The sequence below is a fragment of the Phoca vitulina genome, unplaced genomic scaffold (genome assembly GCF_004348235.1).
Source record: "Phoca vitulina isolate PV1807 unplaced genomic scaffold, GSC_HSeal_1.0 scaffold35, whole genome shotgun sequence".
Classification (NCBI taxonomy): Eukaryota; Metazoa; Chordata; class Mammalia; order Carnivora; family Phocidae; genus Phoca; species Phoca vitulina.
In genome coordinates, this window is record NW_022589738.1 from 10,998,188 (window position 1) to 11,022,259 (window position 24,072).

Below are 24,072 nucleotides of genomic sequence, written 5' to 3' on the forward strand. Positions count from 1 at the left end.
TAAAGAAAGTTGTTGTTTGTGTCTGTAACGTTCAACCTCCTGATTGTCGCTGTCGCCCAGCTGCCAACTATAAAAACATCGTTAGTCTGGCATGCTATGTTTATGGTATACTTATAAAATTTGTTTTTTCTATAGAGGAGTTTTAATACTCTTCCCCACACCCCGGCCCATTAAAGATATCGGAACAATGGTTCTGTCCCAGAGTATTAATCCCTATTAATTATCTTGTCCTCACAGAGACCTGAGGTCATTCTTTACTACACTTCTGGGGACAAGAATTCTGAAAATTGCCACAAGTGTCTCTACATAAGAAAAATTTTGTGTCTTCCCCTCCTTCTCCACTCTTCTTGGAGCCTATCTCTACTTATTCTTTGTATTCAGAATCACCGGAGAGCCAAGATATATTGTCTTGTTCTAGAGCCACCTACTAAATTGAAACCAGCAGATGGCTTTAATGTCTTGCGCATGGACGTAGATCTTCAGAAAGTACCCAAATGCACACCTTCCTCTCATGCTTTCAGAAATTATGAGCACTCTAGAAAGACCAGGGGAGAAACATCTGAATGTGCATATGTGTAAACACAGAATACAGTCTCTTAAGTAGAGTAATGCCACCCTGCTGTTGCTTTCTTTTTGTATTTTGTGTGTGGTGTTGATTTACATGCTTTAATGTGTACTGTTTTTGTAAAGTGAGTAAAGTAGCCATGTTAGCAGTCAGTTTCAAGAAGATATAAACTATACTTAGCAGCTGTCAATCTTCAGCAAATGACCTTTTTGCCTTTGTTTTAGTGGGACCTCTGAAGCCGCCCCCATAAGTTTTGTTTTGCTGTCTGTGCGCTTAAGTGGCAATTACCGATTATCAACTTCTGTCGCTGAATTTGGTCCAAGTTGACTGCAGTAACTCTTATAATGTGTATGTATTCAAATAAGAAGATTGATCTTAATGATCAGTTTTGTCTCTGTTTTTTAGCACTTTAGTATTTCAATATTAGAAATGTCTTCTGAAGACGAGCCGCAGAATCCCTTTGCTCTTGAAAATGCAAAGTATACCATCGGTTTTATATAGACTCTCCAGGAGTAGGAGTGGAACATTTGAAATGCAAGAGTTTGGTTTTAGAATCTGTCTGATAATGACGGGCAGCCCCTTCTCTAAAAAGGTAACAGCTCCCCCAACTATGAACATCTGGGGGAGCTCTACTTGGAAAGGCAGTCTGAATTTTAATCTCATGGATTTAATGGCGCTAAATTAACAAACATTTTTAAAATGGATTTTGTAGAATCCAATTATTAAGGAAACACTTTGCAAAGCCATATAATGGGGAATAGTCAAGCACCACATGTTAGTTTTGGAGTGAGCATTTACCAAGTGAATAGAATTTACTTCACCAAAAAGATTTTTTGCACAATTGACAATACTTACAGTAATATGATTGTATCATTGGAGGAAAAAAAAGCTCACCCCCCTAATGATACATTTCACATTCTCTAGTAAACTAGTGCAATTACTTATTTTAGGGGATACAAAAGAATAATCTGTCAATAGAATATAACTGCTTATTCCTAATTGTATCTAGGAATGAATACATACTATTATTTAAAGTAGTATTAAATTTTGAAGAACTGATCAATAAATATTAATAAAATTGTACTCTTTGCAATACACTTGCCTCAGCACAAATGCAGAGTTAACATAAAATTATTAAAAAATACACCAAATAATAGAGATTAGTTGTTATTACTTTAAACTCCTAATTTCCATTAACATTAAATCCAACACCAGTTATGTTGCATATAACTAAAATTTTGAAAGTCTTGCACACAAAATGAGAGGCTTCTTCAAAAATGCCTTTTTGCCAAAAACAGGTTCTAGGACCTCTTGCTAATTATATTTCTTTAGGGGTACTTTGAGGCGCGTTTAAAGACGAATCGTTAGCAGTTAGGTCTAAATTTAGAGCAGAACATTCTGCCAGATATTTTACTATATCACAAAATGTTGTAGTGTATTTTATAATGAAACCAAATTCTCAAGTATTCTGGTATGTTACATATTATTATACCAAAAAACCACTTTCTATAAGTCTATTATTATGTACATAATATTTTAAAAAATGGGTATTTCAGTCCTAGGGAGAAAGTATAATGCAATACATGACATTAAATTTGGTCTTTAGTCAAAATCCATTTAGGTATTACAGGGAAAGAGCAATCATAGGCTTGAATGTATACATTATTTTCAAGGACAAAATGGTAAATGATAATATATAAAGACACGGTCACTGGGGCAAGTTAGCTGGTGTGCGCACTGAGAAGGATCAACTTGCAAATGCTCATCAGATTTTAGCTTTTGCTCTTGGTTGTTCCTGGAGGGGAAGTGTACAGTCAGTTGATCTTGCCTCCCCTTCATGTGGGGGGGGGGGAGCTTTTCTCACAGCCACTGCATGGTATAATGAAATCTCTTTAGAAGCAAGATTGAGTCAGAAGCTTAGAGATGCACCTTACTGTTTTAAAAACTGCTGTTACGATGTTCTAAACACTGTGATCTTTCCAAATGTGTTTTCTGTATTAGTTTTGTACTGTAGAAAATAATTCACCATAAACTGGACTCTATAGTGTTTAAAGCAATGTTATTTATGGCTTACCTTTCCCCATATTTATGTACAGTCTACCTAATATGAAACCTGTGATAATTCTTTGCCTTAAAATAAAATCCAATGCTAAATATTGAGTGCGCTCTAATTAATAATTCTAAGCTACAAATTAATTTTTCCTTTAAAGCTTAATACAGTGTCAAATAAAATATTACCCAAATATTCTGTGGAGTGTTGCTGCCTATTCTGTGTTTGTGACAGTGTGTGTATCTTGATCCAGGACACGGTGGCCTGCTGGGTTCTATAAATAAATATTAGTAATCCTTTCAGAGAATGGGCCTGCTACCTCTCAGCTGTTGGCTGAATCCTCCCCTTAACCCTTGTAAATAGATTTTCCCATGCCACACAAGAATGAAGAAAAACAGCCCTTCATGTTCTCTCCCTCTACAATTTTTGTCTTGCTTTCTTCTGAATCTTCATATTCTATTTGTGTTGACATCATTTTCCTAACTAGAAAAATGACAGATATTCCTACGATTGATGGAATCACCTAATTTCAGCAGGGAAAGGGACCTTGTAATTATTAAGGTCTAAACCCTTATGGAACAGGTTAGGACCAGAGTTTTAGAGAGATTTAGTGACTTGCTCAAACTCTGAGGGACAAGGGGGTGGGCTGAGCCTATCCTGAGGTTCACAAGGTTGTCACAAGCTCAATGAGTGAAGAGGAGTTCTGGGGCTGGCACACACTAGCAAGCAGAGGTATGCCTTGGGCTAGAAAACCGTTTCCTTATTAGGTCCTGGTCTTCACTCTGTGCGAGTTAGTCACAGTTACAGAGGAATACATTATGTAGGCAGCTTTTCGGGGAGAGGTTTTGGCTCCTAAGGATTGTCTCTGATGCTCTTTAACCACTGCAAGCAACGTTTTAGACCACTGTATCTGGAAGGCTGAAGGGCATGCTTATTTGGCCCACTGAAACGGTAAATCCTGGATACAGGACTTTACGCCTGTACTTTGAAAAACATCTGTGTGGTCTGGTTATTTTTAAATGACTGGAAACGCTGCTCCTTGGAGGAATTAGGCGTTCCCTAGGCCCACAAAATAGAGACCTGGGATGGAAAGGCGTCCAGCCCCGGATTCTGTGCCCCATTGGTTGCAGTTTTTCGAAGGGATGTGAACGGGAGCGGGTGCCAAGGGCTCTAGGACCCAGAGGCTGAGCGCGGGGCCAGCAGGGCCCGCCGCAGCCGTTGGGGCTGCGGCGCGAGCAGTCGCAGGACGCAGGTTCGCGGCCCGCCTGAGGTCCGTCGCCGCGGAGACGCCGCGGGCAGAGGGTGGCGCGCGGGCGGCGCACGGTGCGCGTGGGCGTGTCTCTCCGGGGCCGCGCTCCCCGCCCCAGCCCAGCCCGGCCGGTCGCCCCCAGGCCCCGCTCCAGCGCCCCGGCCTCTGGGCCGGCCCCGTGCCCTCGGCGGGCAGCGCAGGGCGCGAGAGCAGTCGGGGCCGGGCATGCCGGGAGCCCCCCTCACCCCCCGGGCAGCCGCCGCCGCCACCCTGTCTGCCGCCGGTGCGCGCCGCTGACGCGCGGAGATGAAATTCCCGGGCTCCGTGCTGGCGTCCGTGTTCCTGTTCGTGGCCGAGACGACGGCGGCGCTGTACCTGAGCAGCACCTACCGCTCGGGCGGGGACGGCATGTGGCAGGCGCTGACGCTGCTTTTCTCGCTGCTGCCCTGCGCGCTCGTGCAGCTCACGCTCCTCTTCGTGCACCGCGACTTCAGCCGCGACCGCCCGCTCGTGCTGCTGCTGCACCTGCTGCAACTCGGGCCGCTCTTCAGGTGCGTGCGGGCCCCCGGGTCCCCTCCCCCTCTGCCCTGGCCGAGAGGGGCGGCCTTCCGGGAGGGGCGGGCGGCTGGACTGGGTGCCGGGCCCAGGCCGGCTCGGCCTGCGCGTCGGCCCCACCGTTCCAGTCACGCGAATGCGACAGAATCCGGGGAGAGTGGGGATGAAGCCGGGGCGGACCGCCTTCCTCTTAGGTTCTCGCATATGAAATTGCCAGTACTCAGCTGAACCTGACCAACAGAAATGGCAGGTGCGTATAGTTCGACCTCATAAAATACAAGCCTTCTCTGGGGTCAGGTGGGCTCTGGCAGGATTGGCTTGTGTCGTGACAAACCCTTGAGAAGTGTGTGGGGGCTAAATCGCCTTTAGAGCAAAAGCGTGTGCAGGTTCTTTAATTTATCAAACGTGGAGTTTCCTGTGTGCCCGGCACTGTTCTGAGCGCTTTACAAATAACTAATTTATTTAATTCTCATGCAGAGCTCTAGAAATTACGCATCATTCTCTTGGTGTGGAAACAGACAGGGTTGTAGAAATGCCTTCTGGCCCTGCCTAACTTACAAACATAGTGATTGAAGCTGGAACACAGTGTGCCATGAAGACAGAAACTTTCGTGCGTTAAGGAAAAAAAACCATCAGTGACATTTCTGGAAATTAATTTCTATTAACACAAAGCAAGTCGAATGCACGGTAATGAAGTAGACTGGCTTATCTAAGGACCATGAAGAGAGTTTAAAATGTGTTGTTTTGACAGCTTTCAACCTTGTAGGAAAAGCAAAACAAAGGATTCTTATCTGTATTAGAAAGCAATTTATAATACTGAATTTAGACACAGGTGATAGATGAATTGGAAGAGAGAGAAAGACTAGAGCTCCGCTGCCAGAAGATTCGGCTAGCCAGGAATCTTTCCCTACCACTCAGTATCTCCCCTGCCCCAACACGCACAGAGACAAAAAAAAGTCCAGTAGCAAGATAGATTTTAGAGAGCCCTATTCTAAAACTTTGCACTTCACATTAAATACAGCTATCCCAGCTGACACTCAGAATACGGACCTGCAGTTCACACACAGGACAAACTGGGTGAACAAGTCTCCCAGCATCCAGAAGCCACAGAATCCTAGAAAGGAACAGAAACAGGTACACTAGCGGTACTAAGGCCTTGCTACTGACATCTGAGAGCAAGGGAAGAGTTAGGGGGGAAAAAAGAAGGAGAGAGAGAGAAAGAAAGAGAGGAATTTCAAAGTCGTGCAAACTGGCGCTATTTAGTGAGGAGGTAGTCCTCTCTGACCAAGTAGGCCCCAGCATCCTGATTGTAATCCTGCTCAGTAAAATCAATGTGATCTGACTTTGGGCAAGGCACTCAATCATTTATTAACCTTATCTGTGAAAAGAAAACTCATTGCTTACGATATTTAAATGAAGTGACAGATCAAGGGGAACTGGTATTTCTCAGTGCTGCTTGTGCTAGATGGTTTGGTTGATGCTAAGATCCCTCAGTACGCTGAATCCTCACCATGGAGTAGATGTCACTTTTCCCATTTTATAGATGAGGAAAAGGACACCCCAGACCATGTTCACAAAGCTTCTTAGAAATTGAGTTCGGTTAAAAAAAAAAAAAAAGAAATTGAGTTTGGTTAATTATGTTCCCTACACTCTGAAAGAAAGCTGAAGAGTGTGGAGTACATTTTACCAGTAGCCCCATCTTAAATTACGGAAGTTTGGTCATCTTGGCAAAATCTAAACAAACGACCTAAATAGCTATCCAGGTGAGTGATCTCTATCATTACTGCCATTTAAAATCTTTTTAAATATTAAGAGTGACCCAAGACAAAGCTAGTGACATGATATGTATAAAAATAGGGTGGCACATATAAACCTGAGCTCAAGGAAATATACCAAGTTGTAGAGAGTGGTAATTTCTGGATGACGGAGTTATGGGCGGTTTTAATTATCTCCTGGAAAATACAAAAAAGTGCATCATTTTTTCCCCCTCATTATATGCTACTCTACATTTTTCAGTTTTTATAGTAAAAATATTTTAACTTTATTTTTAAAAAGTTTGATACTTTGAAGAGATAACCTCTCAGCTATATAAAAAGTTTCAATTCCATAAAAAGACCTCGTTTCAGAAAATTCTGAATGGGTCATTGCCTTCTTGGGGGAAAAACAGAATAAGACATAAAAAATAAAGCAACAAACCACCCCTTTCTGTCAACAAGGACTCTCCCATTCTAATGCAACTGATTTATTTCAAGGAGATACTGGACCCATGATCTTAGAGCTGAGGTACACAAAACGTGGGTCCAAACCTCTTAGCTTCCAGATTAAGAGAAAAGCAATTTGCTGACGTGTATTCGCAGGACTTAATATCTTATTGGAAGTTTTTACTGCGGGCAGTTTGATTCTATTTTAACTCCAAGACATCAGTTTTACTTAAGATCGAAATTATTTCCCCCAAACAAAAGAGAGTCATGGTCTGTTTCTTTCCCCTCCTTACTAATTTGACTTACTAATATTTTGAAATTGTTTTTGGAAAATTTAGCTCACTTTATTTTTGGTTGGGTACTAATTAGCCAAACTCATGTTCTTTTTGGGTGAGATGCTGTTTTTGAGTTCACTCAGTTAAACTGCACTGCATTTCACTGTAATAATTCTGGGCTAAATACTAAAAAGTAGGCCCCGTTCCTTCTTTCCTTTAGGGAAGCACTGGGAGAGCACCATATTTCATTTATCAGTCTTATATTTAAAACTGTAGTTGCAGTTTGTGTGGTTGTTTCCTTATTAAGCCTAGGTCTGAATGATATGATCATTGAATAGTATCTTGAATTTATTTTTTTTATTTTAAGGATGATCTTATTGTGAATGATAATAGATATTCTAGAAAACCAGAGGGGAAAAACACCTAACAACAACAAAATCTGTTTATCATCCTTTTACAATAATGTTAATTTTTTAAATAAATTGGGAGAAGGAATAAATATAAATGGGTTTCAAGTTCAAGGAGTTTTCCTCCATTTTTATTTACTGGTATAATGAGGAAAATCTGGGTTTATAAAAACGAAAGCTAAGGGCGCCTGGGTGGCTCAGTTGGTTAAGCGACTGCCTTCGGCTCAGGTCATGATCCTGGAGTCCCGGGATCGAGTCCCACATCGGGCTCCCTGCTCAGCGGGGAGTCTGCTTCTCCCTCTGACCCTCCTCCCTCTCATGCTCTCTGTCTCTCATTGTCTATCTCGCAAATAAATAAAATCTTAAAAAAAAAAAAAAAAATTAAAAAAAAAAAAATGAAAGCTAAGAAGTTCTAGTAATTTTTTACAGAACATTGCAACATGATTCATGAGAGTATTTCTTTGTATAATAAGCTTTCAAAAGACTTTAAAATAATAGCCTATATTTAAGAGCTTTTTTTTGTTTGTTTGCAAAGTGCTTATACGTACAGTATTTAATTCCATCCAATGTAAAACCCTGAGACCTGTCATTTTCTTTTTTGTTACAGTTGAGAAATTGAGGCAAGTGGCTTTTCAAAGGTCACATCGTGCTTTCTATGTAACCAGTTTGGTTCTTGTGTAGCCTCATCGAGCATGTGTGTCACTTGAAGATAACATGGCGTATAGGAAATCATAGTATTTCTTTTGAAAACATGTTTTTGTTAACTGCTTTAAAGGGTCTCTGGTACCACAGGTTATTTGTGCAGACACCAACAAGCATCGTTTCAGCTATGGGATAAACTCCTTCAACTGTGATGCTTGAAAATGGGGTGAAGTGAGGGGCGCCTGGGTGGCTCAGTCGTTAAGCGTCTGCCTTCGGCTTAGGTCATGATCCCAGGATCCTGGGATCGAGCCCCGCACCGGGCTCCCTGCTCAGCGGGAAGTCTGCTTCTCCCTCTCCCACTCCCCCTGCTTGTGTTCCCTCCCTCGCTGTGTCTCTCTCTGTCAAATAAATAAAATCTTAAAAAAAAAAAAAAAAGGGTGAAGTGAAAAAAAAATGGATCAGCCTGCTGATTATCTACGTTATGGGTTAGCAGACTATGCCTCACTGGCCAAATCCCCCCACTACCTGTTTTTGTAAATAAAGTTTTATTTGGAACACAGCCATGCTCATTCATTTAATGTATTATGTATGGCTGCTTTTGCACCGCAGTGATGGACTGAATAGTTGGGATACAGGCTGTGACCTGCAAAGCCTAAAATATTTACTCTTTGTAAATCCTTTACAGAAAATGGTTGCCAACCCTTGGTCTACATGATACTGAAAAATAGCCTTGAACGATTTTGATGAAAATATTTAACTTACAGCTATATTTAGACAATCTCTCCAGCAAAAAAAAAAAAAGAAGAAAAAAGAAAGAAACCCGACATTTGGAATAATTGGATGAGTCTTGCAGAATTTCAGGAAGAATGGTAGTTTGTTTCTTACCAGTTTTCTTAACCAGTAGTGGCAAGTAGGGGAAGTCTTAGGACCATACACACATGTATTAAACACCTACTATGTATAAAACTCTGTGCTGAGATAAATGTATTAATTGGGAAAAACAGTGGATTGCGAGGATGTCCACTTGGGCTTCAGGGCCACCTCTGTCATTAGCCATTCTGGAACCTTCTATAATCCCGATTGGTAGACCTTGAAGTTTCAGTTTGTCAACAATTCAGTACATGGTTCCTGTTTAATACAGCACCCTCCTCAGCATCAAGAGACTGGCTTTCTCCTCTGAACCTTTATTTTCATTCATTCACCTCTTAGCATGTGCTGGTGTTTGGTTGTTTGTTTAGTCTTTAAAAGTCTAAGCTTGATTTTATAATTCAGGTAAAACATATTTGTTGTTGAAAGGACAGAAGAGCAGAAAACAGATACACACAATTAAAAAATTTAAAAAACACTAATTTGACTGCCTAAAAAGAACAATATTTACCATTTTATTGTATATTCTTACTCATATTTTTATAGCAGTAAGCTGGTAAACTATCTCTTGGGGGGAAAAGCCCTTTAATTGCAGAGTTTGCTGGTTTCTGTGATGTAAATATTCCCATCATGGCCTATTTCAAGCTACCAGTTTTTTAACAACTGGCTCACATGATTCCTAACAATTTAACAGTCTCTTGAGTCAGTATGAGCCAAATCCAGCACTCCAGTGTTTATGTGTATGTGTGATTTATATGTTTTTATATATGTGACTTTTTTTTTTTTTTTACAAAAAATGGAATTTTCTATGTATATTATAATTTACTCCTTTCACTTACCAAATATAGTAGACATTTTTATATATTAGTAGATGTATGTCTATACCATCAGTTTTAAGGACTGGGTAATACTTCATTGAATATATATATATTATGATTTATTTAATTATTGTTTTATTTTAGGACCCTTAGAATATTCCCAGAATTTTCCTATTGCAAATAATGCTATGATTCAAATTCTTGCAGTAGGCTTATATGAGAAATATTTTGAGAAATATTTTGTAAACCGAAAATGCTATGTAAATATTAGTTGTGTTCATTATTATCCTCATTATGTATACGTACCCTTTTCCATTTAGATTGTGAGCACCTCTGAATGAGGCAGGTGTACCCCAGCTGTCTTTGCATTTCCCGTAGCACTGGCAAAGTCCATCTGCATTCATCACATATTTGAGAATTAAGATGATGGTCAATTTATTTTGTCTTGTAGTCCTTGTGTGAAGTTGCTAGGCCTCAAATAGTTCTTATAGATTTGAGTTTTTCTCAGAGAAAATTCAGTTGGATTAGCTGGACTTGAACTCACAGCCTGTACTTCATTATTTTCAGTTGAACAAATTGGCCCAGGCTTTTTTACCTGTTTTTATGTACTATATCAAAGTGTCTTTGACCCCATTGGACAAAATGTACCAGACAAACCTGTCTCCCCCACCATATCTCTCTTTCTCTTAAATACACACATACACTGCTATGTACCTTCTTCCTCCCAGGAAGGAATGAACAAAGACAGTAGTCACAAAGTATGTCCACTTTATACTCATCAGAGAGGCTCTTGCATTTCCTTTCTTACATCGTTTTATTATTTAATTATAAATGTATTCTTATTGCCATAGTTGCCTCGGGTGAGAGTACAAAGTTAACAACTTTCAATAAAATAGATGAAGCCATAAAACCTTCTGGCAGCATCATAAGGTTGTTATGAAAATGCATGTTGGGAGAAAAAAAACGTCCTTTAACAATTTTTAAACCTAAGGCCATGAACATTTTTCTTATTTCTAAGAAAAACCCATTTTCCCCCAGCATTATATTATGAAGATTTTCAAACATATAGAAGACAACTTAAAAGAATTATACAGTGAACACCCAAGTACTCACCACCTAGGTTCTACAGTTAACATTTTGTTTCATGCATCTTTCCATCCCTCGATTGACCCATCAATCCGTGTGTGTGTATGTGTGTGCACTTCAGAGTAAATCATGCAGTCAGTACTCTTCCTCCCTTTGGTATCCATATCATTACCTAGAGAGGAAAATCTAATTTTAAAAGCTAGGTACTCTGTCAGTCTAGAAAGGCGACTGGTTGAGGCTCCCTCCCTAGGGCAGGCTTATTCCATAAGTAAGACATAGCTGACAGACCTCCAGACAGGATTGACTTTAGTCACGTCTCATAAGGGTTTATGAGAGCCGAGAGCTAGGTAGTATATTGTGGTCTTTTAGGCGAGTGCTAGATGGCAAGCTGCTCTGTGCTAGGGGCTCTCCCAACCCGTAGCTGCTGCTTTAACGGAGGTGATATAGGGTATCTACTGGATGTGGAAAAAGAATATATATATATATATGAATACATATCTCAGTATACACACAAACATACACCCATATACTGTATTATTGCCACAACAGTGTGGCAAAGTAGGTGTTATCTCTGCTTTATAATTGAGGGAAAGGGTTCAAGGGTTAAATGACTTGCCCAGGGCTGCACAGCTAGTAAGTGTCATGAAGGGAAATTGAACATTCTTCTCTGGCTCTGGAGCCTGAACCACTTCCCCTTCCCTACTTGGTTTCCTTGCCTCGGTGGCCTTTGGCGTCCTCTCTCAATTAAGTTCACACTCATTTCCAGTCAGCCTGCTGGAGGGCCGCAAGAGGACTAACTTCATGCTCAGAACTCCTTGGAGTGGGTGATTTGAGAGAAGGGGCTGTAGTCCAGAGTAGCCACGTCAAAGCTTTGAGAATCAGGCTAAGTGTAAGCAGTGTAACTGAGAGAAGACAGAATCCTGTCTGTCTCTGATTATCATGACTTGCTGATTTGTTTCCAGGTGTTTTGAAGTCTTCTGCATCTATTGTCAATCAGGCCACATCGAAGAGCCTTATGTCAGCATCACTAAGAAGCGACAGATGCCAAAAAATGGCTTCTCTGAAGAAGTTGAGAAGGAGGTGGGCCAGGCCGAGGGCAAGCTCTTCACTCACCGGTCTGCGTTCAGTCGCGCATCAGTGATCCAGGCCTTCCTGGGCTCAGCCCCCCAGCTGACTCTGCAGCTGTATATAAGCGCCCTGCAGCAGGACGTCACTATCGGAAGATGTATGTATATTTTTCATTTCTGCCTGCATTCCGGGTCAAAGTGGGGAGTAAAACAAAGTTTATTTTGTTTCATGTGAAATTCATTCATATATGCCTTCAGTTCTGAGTCTGTGTTCCAGTTACTAAGCTGAAAACTTAGTTAAAATAATAAGTGTTTATTTTGCGTATGAATCTGCAATTTGTGCAGGGCAGCCCAGAAGGGCTCACCTGCACTTCACTGTACATCAGCTGGGGTGGCTCAATGATAAGGGGCTAGAATCCATTGAAGGCTCCTTCCCTCACATTGCTTATGGCCGACGCTAGCTGTTGCTGAGGGCCTCCAATCTTCTCCATTTCATCTCTCTATGTGGGCTGCTTGGGGCTTCCTCCCAGCGTGGTGGCCGTTTTCAAGGGCAGTGTCCTGGGAGCGAAAAAGAATCACCTTTTGTGATCCAGCCTCGGAAGTCACATGACATTATTTCTGCTGTGTTTTCTTTGTTGAAGCAGTCAAATATCCCATCGAGGTTCAAAGGGAGGGGAGGAAACTCTGACTCTTGATGGGGAATGGTAGAGTTCTAGAAATTCATTGCTGTGACCATTTTGGAAAAAACAGCTTGCTGTTGGCTGAAAATGCACCTGTCAGAAGCTGGGCCTCTTTGGATTTTGCCGCCGTCATTCAGTGATAGTTCTAAACCAGCTGAGCCCCTTGGTCGTAATGGGTTCTTTGTGATGAATGATCGAATCAAGAGCACTCTCCTATCTTCTTGAAGTTCTAATAGGTAGCTCAGCTTTTTTTTTTTTTTTTTTTTTTTTTTTATTTTTTTATTTTTTTTTTTTTTAAAGATTTTATTTATTTATTTGACAGAGAGAGACACAGAGAGAGAGGGAACACAAGCAGGGGGAGTGGGAGAGGGAGAAGCAGGCTTGCCGCTGAGCAGAGAGCCCGATGCGGGGCTCGATCCCAGGACCCTGGGATCATGACCTGAGCCGAAGGCAGACGCTTAACGACTGAGCCACCCAGGCGCCCCGGTAGCTCAGCTTTTAAATGAACACAGTTGTCTAACCTTTGGACTGTTCTTGAATCATCAAATTGAGGGCAGGTTTTGGTTAAGCCAGATTTAAACAAAACAAAACAAAAACCTCTACATGCCTAAGACACAAGTGAAAAAACTTGATATGAGGAGAGGAAACAACTCCTCCCAAATATTATTCTGGTAGGTTTTACTATGTAGATAAGCAAAAATGAGTTAAAAGCCTTAAGTTGAAAAAAATACATATTTAAGGTAACACAGAAATTGGAATTTTAAAAAAATAAATCACTCTTAATTTTACTTCCCTCAGTATTCTTTCTGCTGAGGCTAGAGTTTACCATCTAGGCTCGCTGGTAAAATGACTTAATTTACGGCAGGGTCACAGGGTATTTGCACGGCACAGCTCATTCAGGTTACCTCAGAGTGACTATGATTCTTAAGATATGTCAGGACCTAAAGTTGAGGTCTTGAACCTCAGTCCATTAACATTTATGTGAAATGCCTCCCACAGCCCCAGGCAGACAGTAGGTACTCAATAAATGTAGCGGCATCCTTGTTCTCTAAGGACTTATAACTGGAATGGGCATTGACCAAGGTGAGTCCTCTGCGTGGCACTCTACCATTTTCCCAGTTCTTGGTTTTTTCCATGTGACAGGGACACAGCAAGAGACCAGAGGTGGTGATAGCCTACTTGATTTTGGCCAGTTGATCCAGTTTTTTTCCTCAAGTTTTTGAAAATGAAGATTGTCTTTGTTGACCTAAATGAAGAGGCCAGGTCAAAATTCTAAAAAGAGATGAGTTTATTTGGGAATAGCAGAGGAATTGTAATTTGGAACCCACACACTACAGCAAACTGCAGGCGAGTCCGCTGAAGGTTGGGGGTAGGCCGTATTTCTGGGCAGGGAATGCAAAGTGGGGAGAGTTCAGTTGGAGACTGTTACAATCCAAACAAGTAGAGACCAGCCTTAAAAATTCCTCAAGCAGACAAAACCAGTCCAGTCTTACAAACAAAGCTCAACTCAGCTCATTTTGCGAGACCAGCCGACGTGGGTCATTTCTTGTTCATGCCTCTGGGAAATCATAAGCAGAGCTTTCCAGGGTTGATATGAAGCAACCCCTGACTACTTCCCTATCATTAAGAAAATTCCAATATTATCAGTTTTGTTGTAAATCAGACACTTGCGGGAAAGCAGTCTCTTAGTCCTTAAATTTTGTTTTCCTTAGGGCACAGGCGTGAGATTTTCCATTTTATATCCTCTGGGTTTATATTAGATTGAAGTTCTTTCACATTTCCCCCTGTTGATCAAGATCTTTCACAGAAAACATTGCTGATCAGTTATGTCCTTCAGGTGTATTTATTAATTTTTGTCAAAAGTAAAGTTCTTTATAGGTGGATTGTGTTGTATGTCCCATGGAGCTTAGGAGGGTTGTCCTCAGGTATCTTTTCCCATGGAGCAGAGGACCAACCTCAGTTGCCTTTCCTCACAGAGATGAGGAGGACCCCATCCTCAGGTGTCTTGTCCCACAGAGGAGGGAAATGATATGGAATTTCAATGGCCTCATTTGAACAATAAGAGGATTGAAAAATGAATAATCTCAGGTATGTCCCTTTAAGGTGGATGGCTTAGTTTCCATGATTATTTGAGTTTCAGGGAAAGCTTTTCAAAGGAAAAGGATTTTATTTTATACATACATTTGGGAAGAAGACATTTGCTTATTAATACAAAACAGTAGAAATTTAATTAAAAAGATTAAACTGAGGATGCAAAGCCCAATGATAGCTAGTAATTGAAATGCACTTACCAGTTTCCCTGATTGCCCATGTTTAATAGATAAAAAATGTCCTGAGTTCTGGGAGGTTGGCCAGCTTCAGCTAGCAGCTTGATATTGTCCTTCATTATTTTTAGTTCTTGTGTTATTTTCCCTGACTTACTGACATAAAGACAACTTTCTTCTCTGAGTAGGACACAGGTTCCCCCTGCTGAGCAGAGAGGAGGTTTAGGGCCCTGCAGTTTTCTAGAACTACTTCTGCAAGGCTATCGATCTGGGTCTGCTGATATGCAAAGGCTTAGACGGAAGCATTGAAAGTGGCGGACATAACTATAGAAAGATTGCGAATGGTGTTTTTTGTTTGTTTTTTGTTTTTAATTTTCACTACTTCAACCCAAGGAAGAAAGGCTCTGGTGAAAGCAGGCCCCAAATTTTTCTCTCTACTGTAGGGTTATATATAGGTATCCAGCCATAATTACAACCTTCCCAGTTCCAATGTATCCTTTTAAATTGATAGGAGAAAGACCCTATGTTAGGTATATAAGCACAAGAGGGAAGGGTTTTTCTAATTTCAGTATCAGGGGTAAGGCAACAACCCCTCCACATCCCTTTTAGTTGAGGGATAGTGTAGAATATGTTTCTTCCACATAAAAAGAAGTCCCTACTGTCTTCTAAGGATAAGGCATAATTGGGTCCTTTTGCCCAGATTCTTTCTCCTGGAATGAAAGAAAAGATCTCATAATCAGAAATGTAATCATTATTATACAGAGCACATGATAATCTGTTTTACTAGCATTATGGGAATGATTATGTGAGCTCTTTAAATTTCTATAGATCTGAAGTAACAAATGAGCTGATCTAGTATAAGTAAGATTTTGGTTGAAGTCTGGGAGATCTCTAGGAAAAAAGTGAGTTGAATTAAGTTTCCATCTTTTGCCAGATATTTGGTCAGTCCCCAGTGAAGTACCATTGAGTGGGAGCACATTAGCTTCCAATTTTCCCATCTTACTGCATTTCTATTGCCCCACCATAGGGAAGATGATAGAGTCTTCTGGATTCCAAAAGGGAGTGAATTCATGTTCATCTAGGTTCTATAAAATAGTATAGTTACAGATATTTACTGGGAGATACCCTAGAGTTTTGCCATTTCCATTATTTTTTTTAAAAGAAAGATTTTTGGGTAAGAGTCCAGACCTGAGTGAGAGTATTGCTTTATGAGTGGGGGGTACCCAGTGGAAAACCATAATATTTTGTGCCAGTTTTCAAGGAGGGAAGATGTGTGGTTTCAAAGGTACCAAAGGAAGATCCTACACCTTTGTCAGGTAGGTTTTGCCATCCTTCTAAAGATAGTGGCCAGGCCACCAATCTAGGTTCATCATCATGAGTATTATTTACTCTGGCACAAATCCAGAAATCAGAAAGTTTAGCAGAATCAGAGAGTTTTTGTAAGGTGGAGCTAAAAGGATGCGTTAAAGCTAAAGTAAAGGATAGTACGAAAACTAGGGAAGAAACGATTGAAGACCTGAATGACAAGATTAAACACAGAGTGAGAAGGGAAAACAAACTCAGTACAGGCCTGGTCTATACATCTTGGGTACACTGTCTACTTCTGATGTCACCTGCTTCAGTTACTAGAAATTTTCGTTGTTCAGTCACCAGATGGTATGCCAGTCCATTCAGATTTGGGGGCTTTTTTTTTTCCAGATGAGACACATGAATCCAGGAATCTATTCCTTGAAGTTTGGCTGCTCAGAGGTTAGTTAATAACACCTGGTGTTATTTCCAGTAGGGCCTTTCCAGTGAGGTTGAAGGGGGTCTGTTTGGAGATGTCTTTTCCAATAGATGAAACATCCAGACTGGAAGATGTGGTGTTTGATGTCTTGGTTTCCCAGGAGCTCACTGTGGAAAGGTTGTTCTACCAGAGTGTGATTATTTTCTATGGACTTGATCAGGCCTTTGCAAAAGTGAAGTATATCTCCCTACCCCCCCTTATTAGTTGTGGGTCAAAAGAAGTGGGGGCTGAGCATATTGGCCATTCTGTAATTATTTCAAAAGGCAAAAGTTTATGTATCCTGAAGAGAGTAGATCTAAGGCTTAGAAGAACCAGCAGTAACGCTTTTGACCAGGGTATTTGGAAGATTTCAGCTGATTTAGCTAATTGAGTCTAGTAATTCCATTTGTACGTTTGACCAGTCCTGAAGATACCACAGTGCCACAGCTGCCGATCGGGCCAGGCAGCATAGACTTACCGAAGTCTTTGACCCCTATCACTATGAAGTTCAAAGGTGATTCCCTAAGTGGAAATAATCTTTTCTAATAGGAATTTAGGTGCAGAAGAAGCAGTTGCCTAGCTACATGGGAAAGCTTCAGTCCAATCTGAAAACATGCAAGCCATTACCAGAACGTACTCCTGTCCAGTAGATGGGAGCAATTGTACGAAATCTGTTTGCCAAATATGAGTGGTCCCCGGGGCAAATTAAAATGTCCGGGACAGTACGGGTAGGTTTCCCTGGGTTAAACTTAGGGCATATGGAGTAAGGAAGGTAAGTGCGTTTTGCGGTCTTGTCAGTGTTTCCCCACCAATATTGATTCATGAACGTTATTTTATTAATCAGTGAGTTAATTCACATATGGTAGTTAATGTGGAAGTTTTAAATTTTCTGGCAGGACCGGTTTGTTATTGGGTCCAAACCAAGTTTCTATTCTTTATGACACCAATAGCCTTTAGATTTCCAATTTTGTTTTTCCTTTTCAGGGGCCAGTTGTTGTATTCCCCTAGCTAATTCTCTTGGGTTGTCACTAGGGGAAGCAGTTTTCTGGACCACAACAGAGGTTTGGTCTTTGGATCCCATAAGAGCGGTGTTTTTGCAGATATCAGCAAGGTGGTTTTCTTTGGCTTCCAGAGAGTCTGACTTAAAATGATCAGGGTCTTTCATAATAGCCAGAGGTCCTGGCAGGAGTATAGCATCAAATAAATTTTGGACGTAAGGACCATTTTTAATTTTGTCTCTGCTGGAAGGAAACCCTGTTGTTTCCCTAACATTCAAAATCATAGGCTACTCCAAAGGGAGTAGCTGGTTGTAGGGGAGAGAATGTCTGACAGACACCTCCCACTCAGAAGGACAGAAATAGAGAACAGTCAGAAGAATGGCCCTGGATTTAAATCCTTTAATGGCTTTTGCTGACAGAAGAGCAGGCCTCCCTCATCTATGCGCAGCACTGGGGACTAGATGAGGCTGTGGGCTTTGGTACCCGGGCCTCACCACTCCTTGGGTTGGGGCACGGCTTCCACCTGAGAGTAGGTGTTATCCTCAAAGAGGCGGCTCAGGTGCTGGTTGTTGCCCAGGGCCCTCTGCACGTGCTCTGGGGTGATGCACATCTTGTGGTTGTTGCGGGCCTCCTGGCCTGCCAGTTCCAGGATGTCGGCTGTCAGGTACTTGAGAATGCCGGCGAGGAAAACAGGAATGCATGAGCTCAGGCGCTGAATTTAGTGACCTTTTTTTTCAGTAGGAGGTCCATGTGGCTAATGGGGAGCTGCAGCTTGTTGCCTAATAGCATCAGGGAAAGCAACAGCAGCACTCCGTCATTAGAAACATAGAATAGGGGCACCTGGGTGGCTCAGGTGGTTAAGCATCTCCCTTCGGCTCAGGTCATGATCCCAGGGTCCTGGGATTGAGTCCCGCATTGCACTGAGCCTGCTTCTCCCTCTCCCCCTGCTTGTGCTGTCTAGCTCTCTGTCAAATAAATAAATAAATAAAATCTTTTTAAAAAAGAAACATACAATAGACAATAAGGGTGCTGACAAAATCTAGGAACTCTGCATATAGCATAGAACTGAAATAGTGATATTCTTAATATTTTCCCTATTCAACTTTAATCTGTGGAAGGCTGAATACCTCTTTTGATTTGACTTTTTCTTATGCAACTAATCAATACTAACATAACAAATTGAGCTATTTTTTTTTCTAATTTTTTATAAGGTAAAAAAACAATCTTCGTGACTTTTTAGGGACCTCAGGAAATCTCAAAGACAGTTTTGAGTACAAAAGGTGTTGTTAAGTTTTATTTCATTTTTCATTTTGGATTCAGTGTTGGAAGGTAAAATTGAAAAGTTTCCCAAGAGATTTGAGACTTAAGATGGGATCATGGGTGCCTGACTGAGTGCATGAATGATTGTAGCTTGGCTATTTATTAAATAAAGTAACAATACAATATTTAAATAAACATACCAAAATCACTAACACATTTGTAAATGCAGGTTTCTTTTATTTTAAAGGGAATAATCAAGGGCATGATAAAGTCATAAGAAAGTGTTAACTGTGGTGAGATATGGAATCTCTGCTATTTGGACAGATTACATAGAAGGTGAGGTGGGAGCTTGAATAAGGACCCTGAAGATATTCAGGTTCTAATCCCTAAAACCTGTGAATGACATTGGTGGGTCCTTAATGTAATCACAAGTGTCCTTATAAGGGAGAGGCAGGAGGACTTTTGATGACAGAGGAAGAAGATAATGTGAGGACTGCTGGCTTTGAAGCTGGAGGAAAGGGCCACCAGCCAAGGAATGCAAGGAATCCAGCTCTAGAAGCTAGAAAAGGCCATGAAAGGGATTCTCTACTCTAGGGCCTCTGGAGGGAGCAGGGCCCTACTGACACCTTGATTACAGCCCAGTGAACCTGACTTCAGACTTCTGACCTCCAGAACTGTAAGAGAACAAATGTGTATTGTTTTAAGCCCCCAGATTTGTGGTAGTTTGTTACAGCAGCCATAGGAAATTCTGGAACAAGTGATTTTACTTCAGACAGAAACATTCTCTTTTTGGCACTTAAAAAAACCAAACAAACAAAAAAACATGTCTCATTATCTTGAGACTCCTAGTAGAGTCTCAGTCACATATAGTCTCATTCATATTTGTTACTTATAACATTTAAGCACTCGCATTTCACAGAGGAAACTAGGGGGTGGATAATTGTGAATTTCTGTCATTTTAGCAGAGCTCATGAATACACTCAACCTAGCTTTTATTCAGCTCCACGATTCCCTTATACATTTCACAACGTGGCAGAAATGAACACATTCATCTACAAACCCAAGGATATAGCCTCTTTGTAGCATATACAAATAAGCAAAAGTATATAAACTAAAATTATGCTTAGTAATGAGTGTTTTAGTATTCTTACTTAGAAATGATCTAAGTGTCCATTCTGTGTCTACTGTTTCATAATATCGGTCAAAGGTCTTCAGTTATCTAAAGATTTTGGAAACACTTCCAAGGTGACATACTACAAAGCCTCATTACTGTGGAAATACAAGTTTGTCAGAACAATGATTCAATTTGCTTAAACATAAATTGATATTTTTGTAATCTTAAACATTCAGTAGGTAATTCTAGCCCATTTGATTATAAACCTGTGTAAGTTTAGCAAAAATATACCGAAGAGGCATAAAAATGTATGCTTGTATTATATTTCACAGAAATATATATCAGAGAAAACATAGTTGTTTTCATTAAACCCCAAATATTGTACTAGTTGAAATTGTCAAAGATTTACATAAATTCCATATAAATTTGAATTTTTAAAATATATTTTTTAAATTTAGCACATTTAAAATATTTAATTTCTGTATTTTAGGAAATTTTTGTTATATTCCGTTTATATAAGCAATTATTTATCTACGTATGCCACTCAGAACAGAGCTCCTTTAAATGAAGAAAGAGACTTTCTAATCTAATATATTAATACCATCGCAAGGTAAGAAAATGTTACACACTCACACAATCAGAGGTGAAGGCATTTCTGAATTACAGATATGGAGACATATAGCTCCAGAGAAACAGCTTCAATTTTACAATTTTAGCCATGGATCAAGGGTAAACACAGAAACAAAATCTACCCAGTCCAGATTTCAAAAAGCTATTTCCTTCCCAAAGGGCATGAAATTCTGAATTGATTTAAGCTTAAAAATAGACTAATAAACAAAAAGACTGACAAGCCAGATTCTCTGTTGCCTCTCACCCAGCAGGGGCTAGATCTCTATAAACCATGAGTCCATGTAAAGAGATCTCCAGATGGTCAGATCCACAAACCAAATTCCCATCCATTTCTGCCAACCATGGGGAATAACTTAATGGCCGTAAATGAACAAAAACAAAACAAATACATTAGTATGAGGCAATTTTTTAAAAGACAGAAAAAGGCAGAGTGAACACAGTTCTGTTGGCACTTTGGCTTCAGCTAGGAGAGCCAAGAAAGAACACTCCTGAGCTTTAACTGTACATGAGGTACATTCTCCATGAACCGTTTACCTGGTTCTGACAGGTGAACCTATCGGGCATCTCATTGTGAGTTTCAAAGCGGTGAAAAGATATTTTTCAAAAGGTGAAATCATGTCACTCATATAGATATGGATACATGTTTAAAGATTTTATTACTTATGAAGGAGTGGACAGGTGTTAAAAACCACTTCAAGGGCGCCTGGGTGGCTCAGTTGGTTAAGCGACTGCCTTCGGCTCAGGTCATGATCCCGGAGTCCCGGGATCGAGTCCCGCATCGGGCTCCCTGCTCAGCAGCGAGTCTGCTCCTCCCTCTGACCCTACCCCCTCTTGTGCTCTCTCTCTCTCTCTCTCTCAAATTAAAAAAATAAATAAATCTTTAAAAAAACCACTTCAAAAGAGAACAAAGGAATGTTGATTAGGAACATTGAAATAAAGATGTCCTTGGGAATAAAACTGGTTTTATTACACTGTGGGAGGAGAGACCATTGAACCTCCACTGGACCATGCACTTTGCATGTGTATCAGTGAGCTGACAGCCTGTATCCTGGAGCTGGCAAGCAACAAGGCCCATGACCATCGCCTCACAATATGTGGAGAAGGCAGTGCCAGACCTTGAGCTCTACCACTTCCTTAGGGATGGGACAATCTGTCTAATTGATGACATGTCCCAATTCAAGAAGAATTGCTGATGCCGGTGTTCTAGAGCCTGGCGAGGGCCCTCATAGCCTCATTCACTGGCAAACCCACTCACAGTTGAGGGGGCCCCATGCTACTGTCATCAGCAAATGCTATTAAAGAGTTTGACTCCATGGGTATGCTTCTGACTCCTCTCAGTTTCTCTCATTTTGAGTTGGAAGTGTCTGTGGGGCATCATCATAGAGTTTGAAGATTTAGTTTGTAAGCAAGAATGGATGTATAGCCTGGAAAGCTAAATTTGGGGCCCATAGCAGGCTCTTGGATACTCTGAGCCACTTTTCCTTGGCCCTCTCGATTTTAGTGCAACTGTGGGGAAGAGTTCCACATGCATTGCCAGCATCCCACATCAACTACGAGTCCCAGCACACACTGTGGTATTTCTCTTTTTTCCTGCTTCCAGGTTTTCTCCTATGCCAGAGAATGCAGTTTAAGTATAGATGAGAAGTATGAGGGAACACTCACGAGGCCACCTGCAAACTAAAGGAGATGGTAGTCAGTGGATATAGCCTCAGCCTCTGTCCTTAAGATGGATAATTTGGGGTCCAAATGTTACAGTCCTCTGTGGATCCCCAGAGACAATGAGCCCTGCTTGCCACAGTGGTAACCAGCTTCATGTAGTCTTTATTAGCCCTGCTGCCTTCACTCCTTCACTTTGCTTCCTAGGCTTATATCCCAGATGATCCGCCTGCATCCAAATGCTTGCCTCAGGCTCTGCTGCTTGAGAGTAGTCATCTGAATGGAGGTGGTAATTTGAACCACAGCAGGCCAGGCACAGGCAGCTGTGGAAAAGGCAGCTAGATTCCTCCAGGGTACAAGTTCTGTCACAGACTGCAGAAGAACGGAGGGGCAGGTGTGTTTGAGGTTTGTGCAAGAGAATCAATGAAGTTGTGCACCAAAGATTCTTAACTGGATGGCGGAAATAGAGGGTTCATTTGATGTGAGTGCTTGATAAGAATATAAAAAAACAGTTGTAGTAGTTCTTAGACAAGTGAGATGAATGGGTAGAAGGTGGTGGTTAGCATAGGATGTTTCAGTTAGTGATTTCAGAGGTGTTTATAACTCATCCCTACTGTTTCATTTCAGCCATATTTGGGGAAAGGCTGAAGAGGCTCTAGGGTTCATTGGTCTAATTTTATAATACGGTTCTTTGAATTTTGGTAACCTGACATAATTGCCTTCATTTTAATCAGGTCACTTCCCAGAGATGTACCTTGGCCAGACACACTGTCTAGCTTCAGAAAAAAACTTCCTTAATGTATCAGCTATTTCTAGGACCAGCTGTGTTTTATGAACTAATCTAAAGATAATAGTTACAATTTGTACATTCTTAGAGGCACATGGAAAGGATGTTGAAGGATAGCTCTGTGTGTGTGTGTAGTGCTTTGTGTGTGTGTGTGTGTAGTGCTTTATATAAGTTTATAAGTTTCTGCCACAACATCTCAGTTTTTTGAATGTGTGCACACACACACTCACGTGCACATATGCACATGCATACACAAAATAGAAAACATCAAAAGGAGTCTCAAAGGAAATACACTGAAATGTTAATTAGTTGTCTTGAGATAATTAGTTGTCTTGAGGTTATGGGTTATTTTTTCTTCTTTCCACTTATCTGTGTTTTTCATACTTCCTCAATGAATGTTTATTAGTTTTTGTTGGGGGTGGGGAGAGTGGTCAGGCCTGATACTGGTCTAGCCATGGGTCTTTGTCTTACTCATTTGTGCATACCCAGTTTGGCACATATGGGTTCTCAATATATAGTCAGTGAATGATGAAAACTAAAGAGCATGGCAATCATATTAATTTCATTTTTATAGATGAAAAGGCAAAGGGTATCATTTAAGACATTGCAATTGCAAGTGATAGAAGTCCCAACTAAAAGTGGCTTAAAAATAAATAAAAATATAAAAATTAAAAAAAATATATAATATATATTATATATATCACCTCATATAATAAATTCAGAGGCAGAATGATCCCATGGTTGGCTGATTTATCGGCACAACAGTGTCATCAAGGACCTAGGCATTTTCCATCTTTGTGTCTGTTTCCCCTCGTGATTGCAAGAGGACTGTATATTCATAATATATTGCTGCATAGTAAACCACCACAAAACAATGACTTGAAATAACAACAGTCGTTTCTTTTGCCCATGAACTTATAATTTGGGCAGATCTCCACAGGGTCAGCTTATCTCTGCCTCATGTGGCGTCAGCTGGAGCAGCTTGACTGAAGGCTAGAGAATCCACTTCCAAGGGCTTACTCACATGGCTGGCAGTTTGGTACTCTGTTCCTATTGGTTGCTTAGCTGGGACTGAGGGCAGAGGCCTTAGTTCTTTTCCTTTTTTTTTTTTTTTTTTTTTTTTTTTTTTTTTTTTT

At 40.8% G+C, this 24,072-nt stretch overlaps 1 protein-coding gene across 1 annotated transcript in view; it reads left to right on the forward strand.

Annotated features, from left to right (window-relative positions):
• The first annotated feature begins 4,009 nt into the window (after positions 1-4,009).
• XK (X-linked Kx blood group) overlaps positions 4,010-24,072 on the forward strand; it is a 44,117-nt gene continuing 24,054 nt past the window's right edge. The window contains exons 1-2 of the mRNA XM_032426686.1: positions 4,010-4,415; positions 11,678-11,940. Of these exons, the coding sequence (XP_032282577.1) occupies positions 4,171-4,415; positions 11,678-11,940 (508 nt within the window). The 5' untranslated portion in view covers positions 4,010-4,170. The remainder of the gene's footprint in view (positions 4,416-11,677; positions 11,941-24,072) is intronic.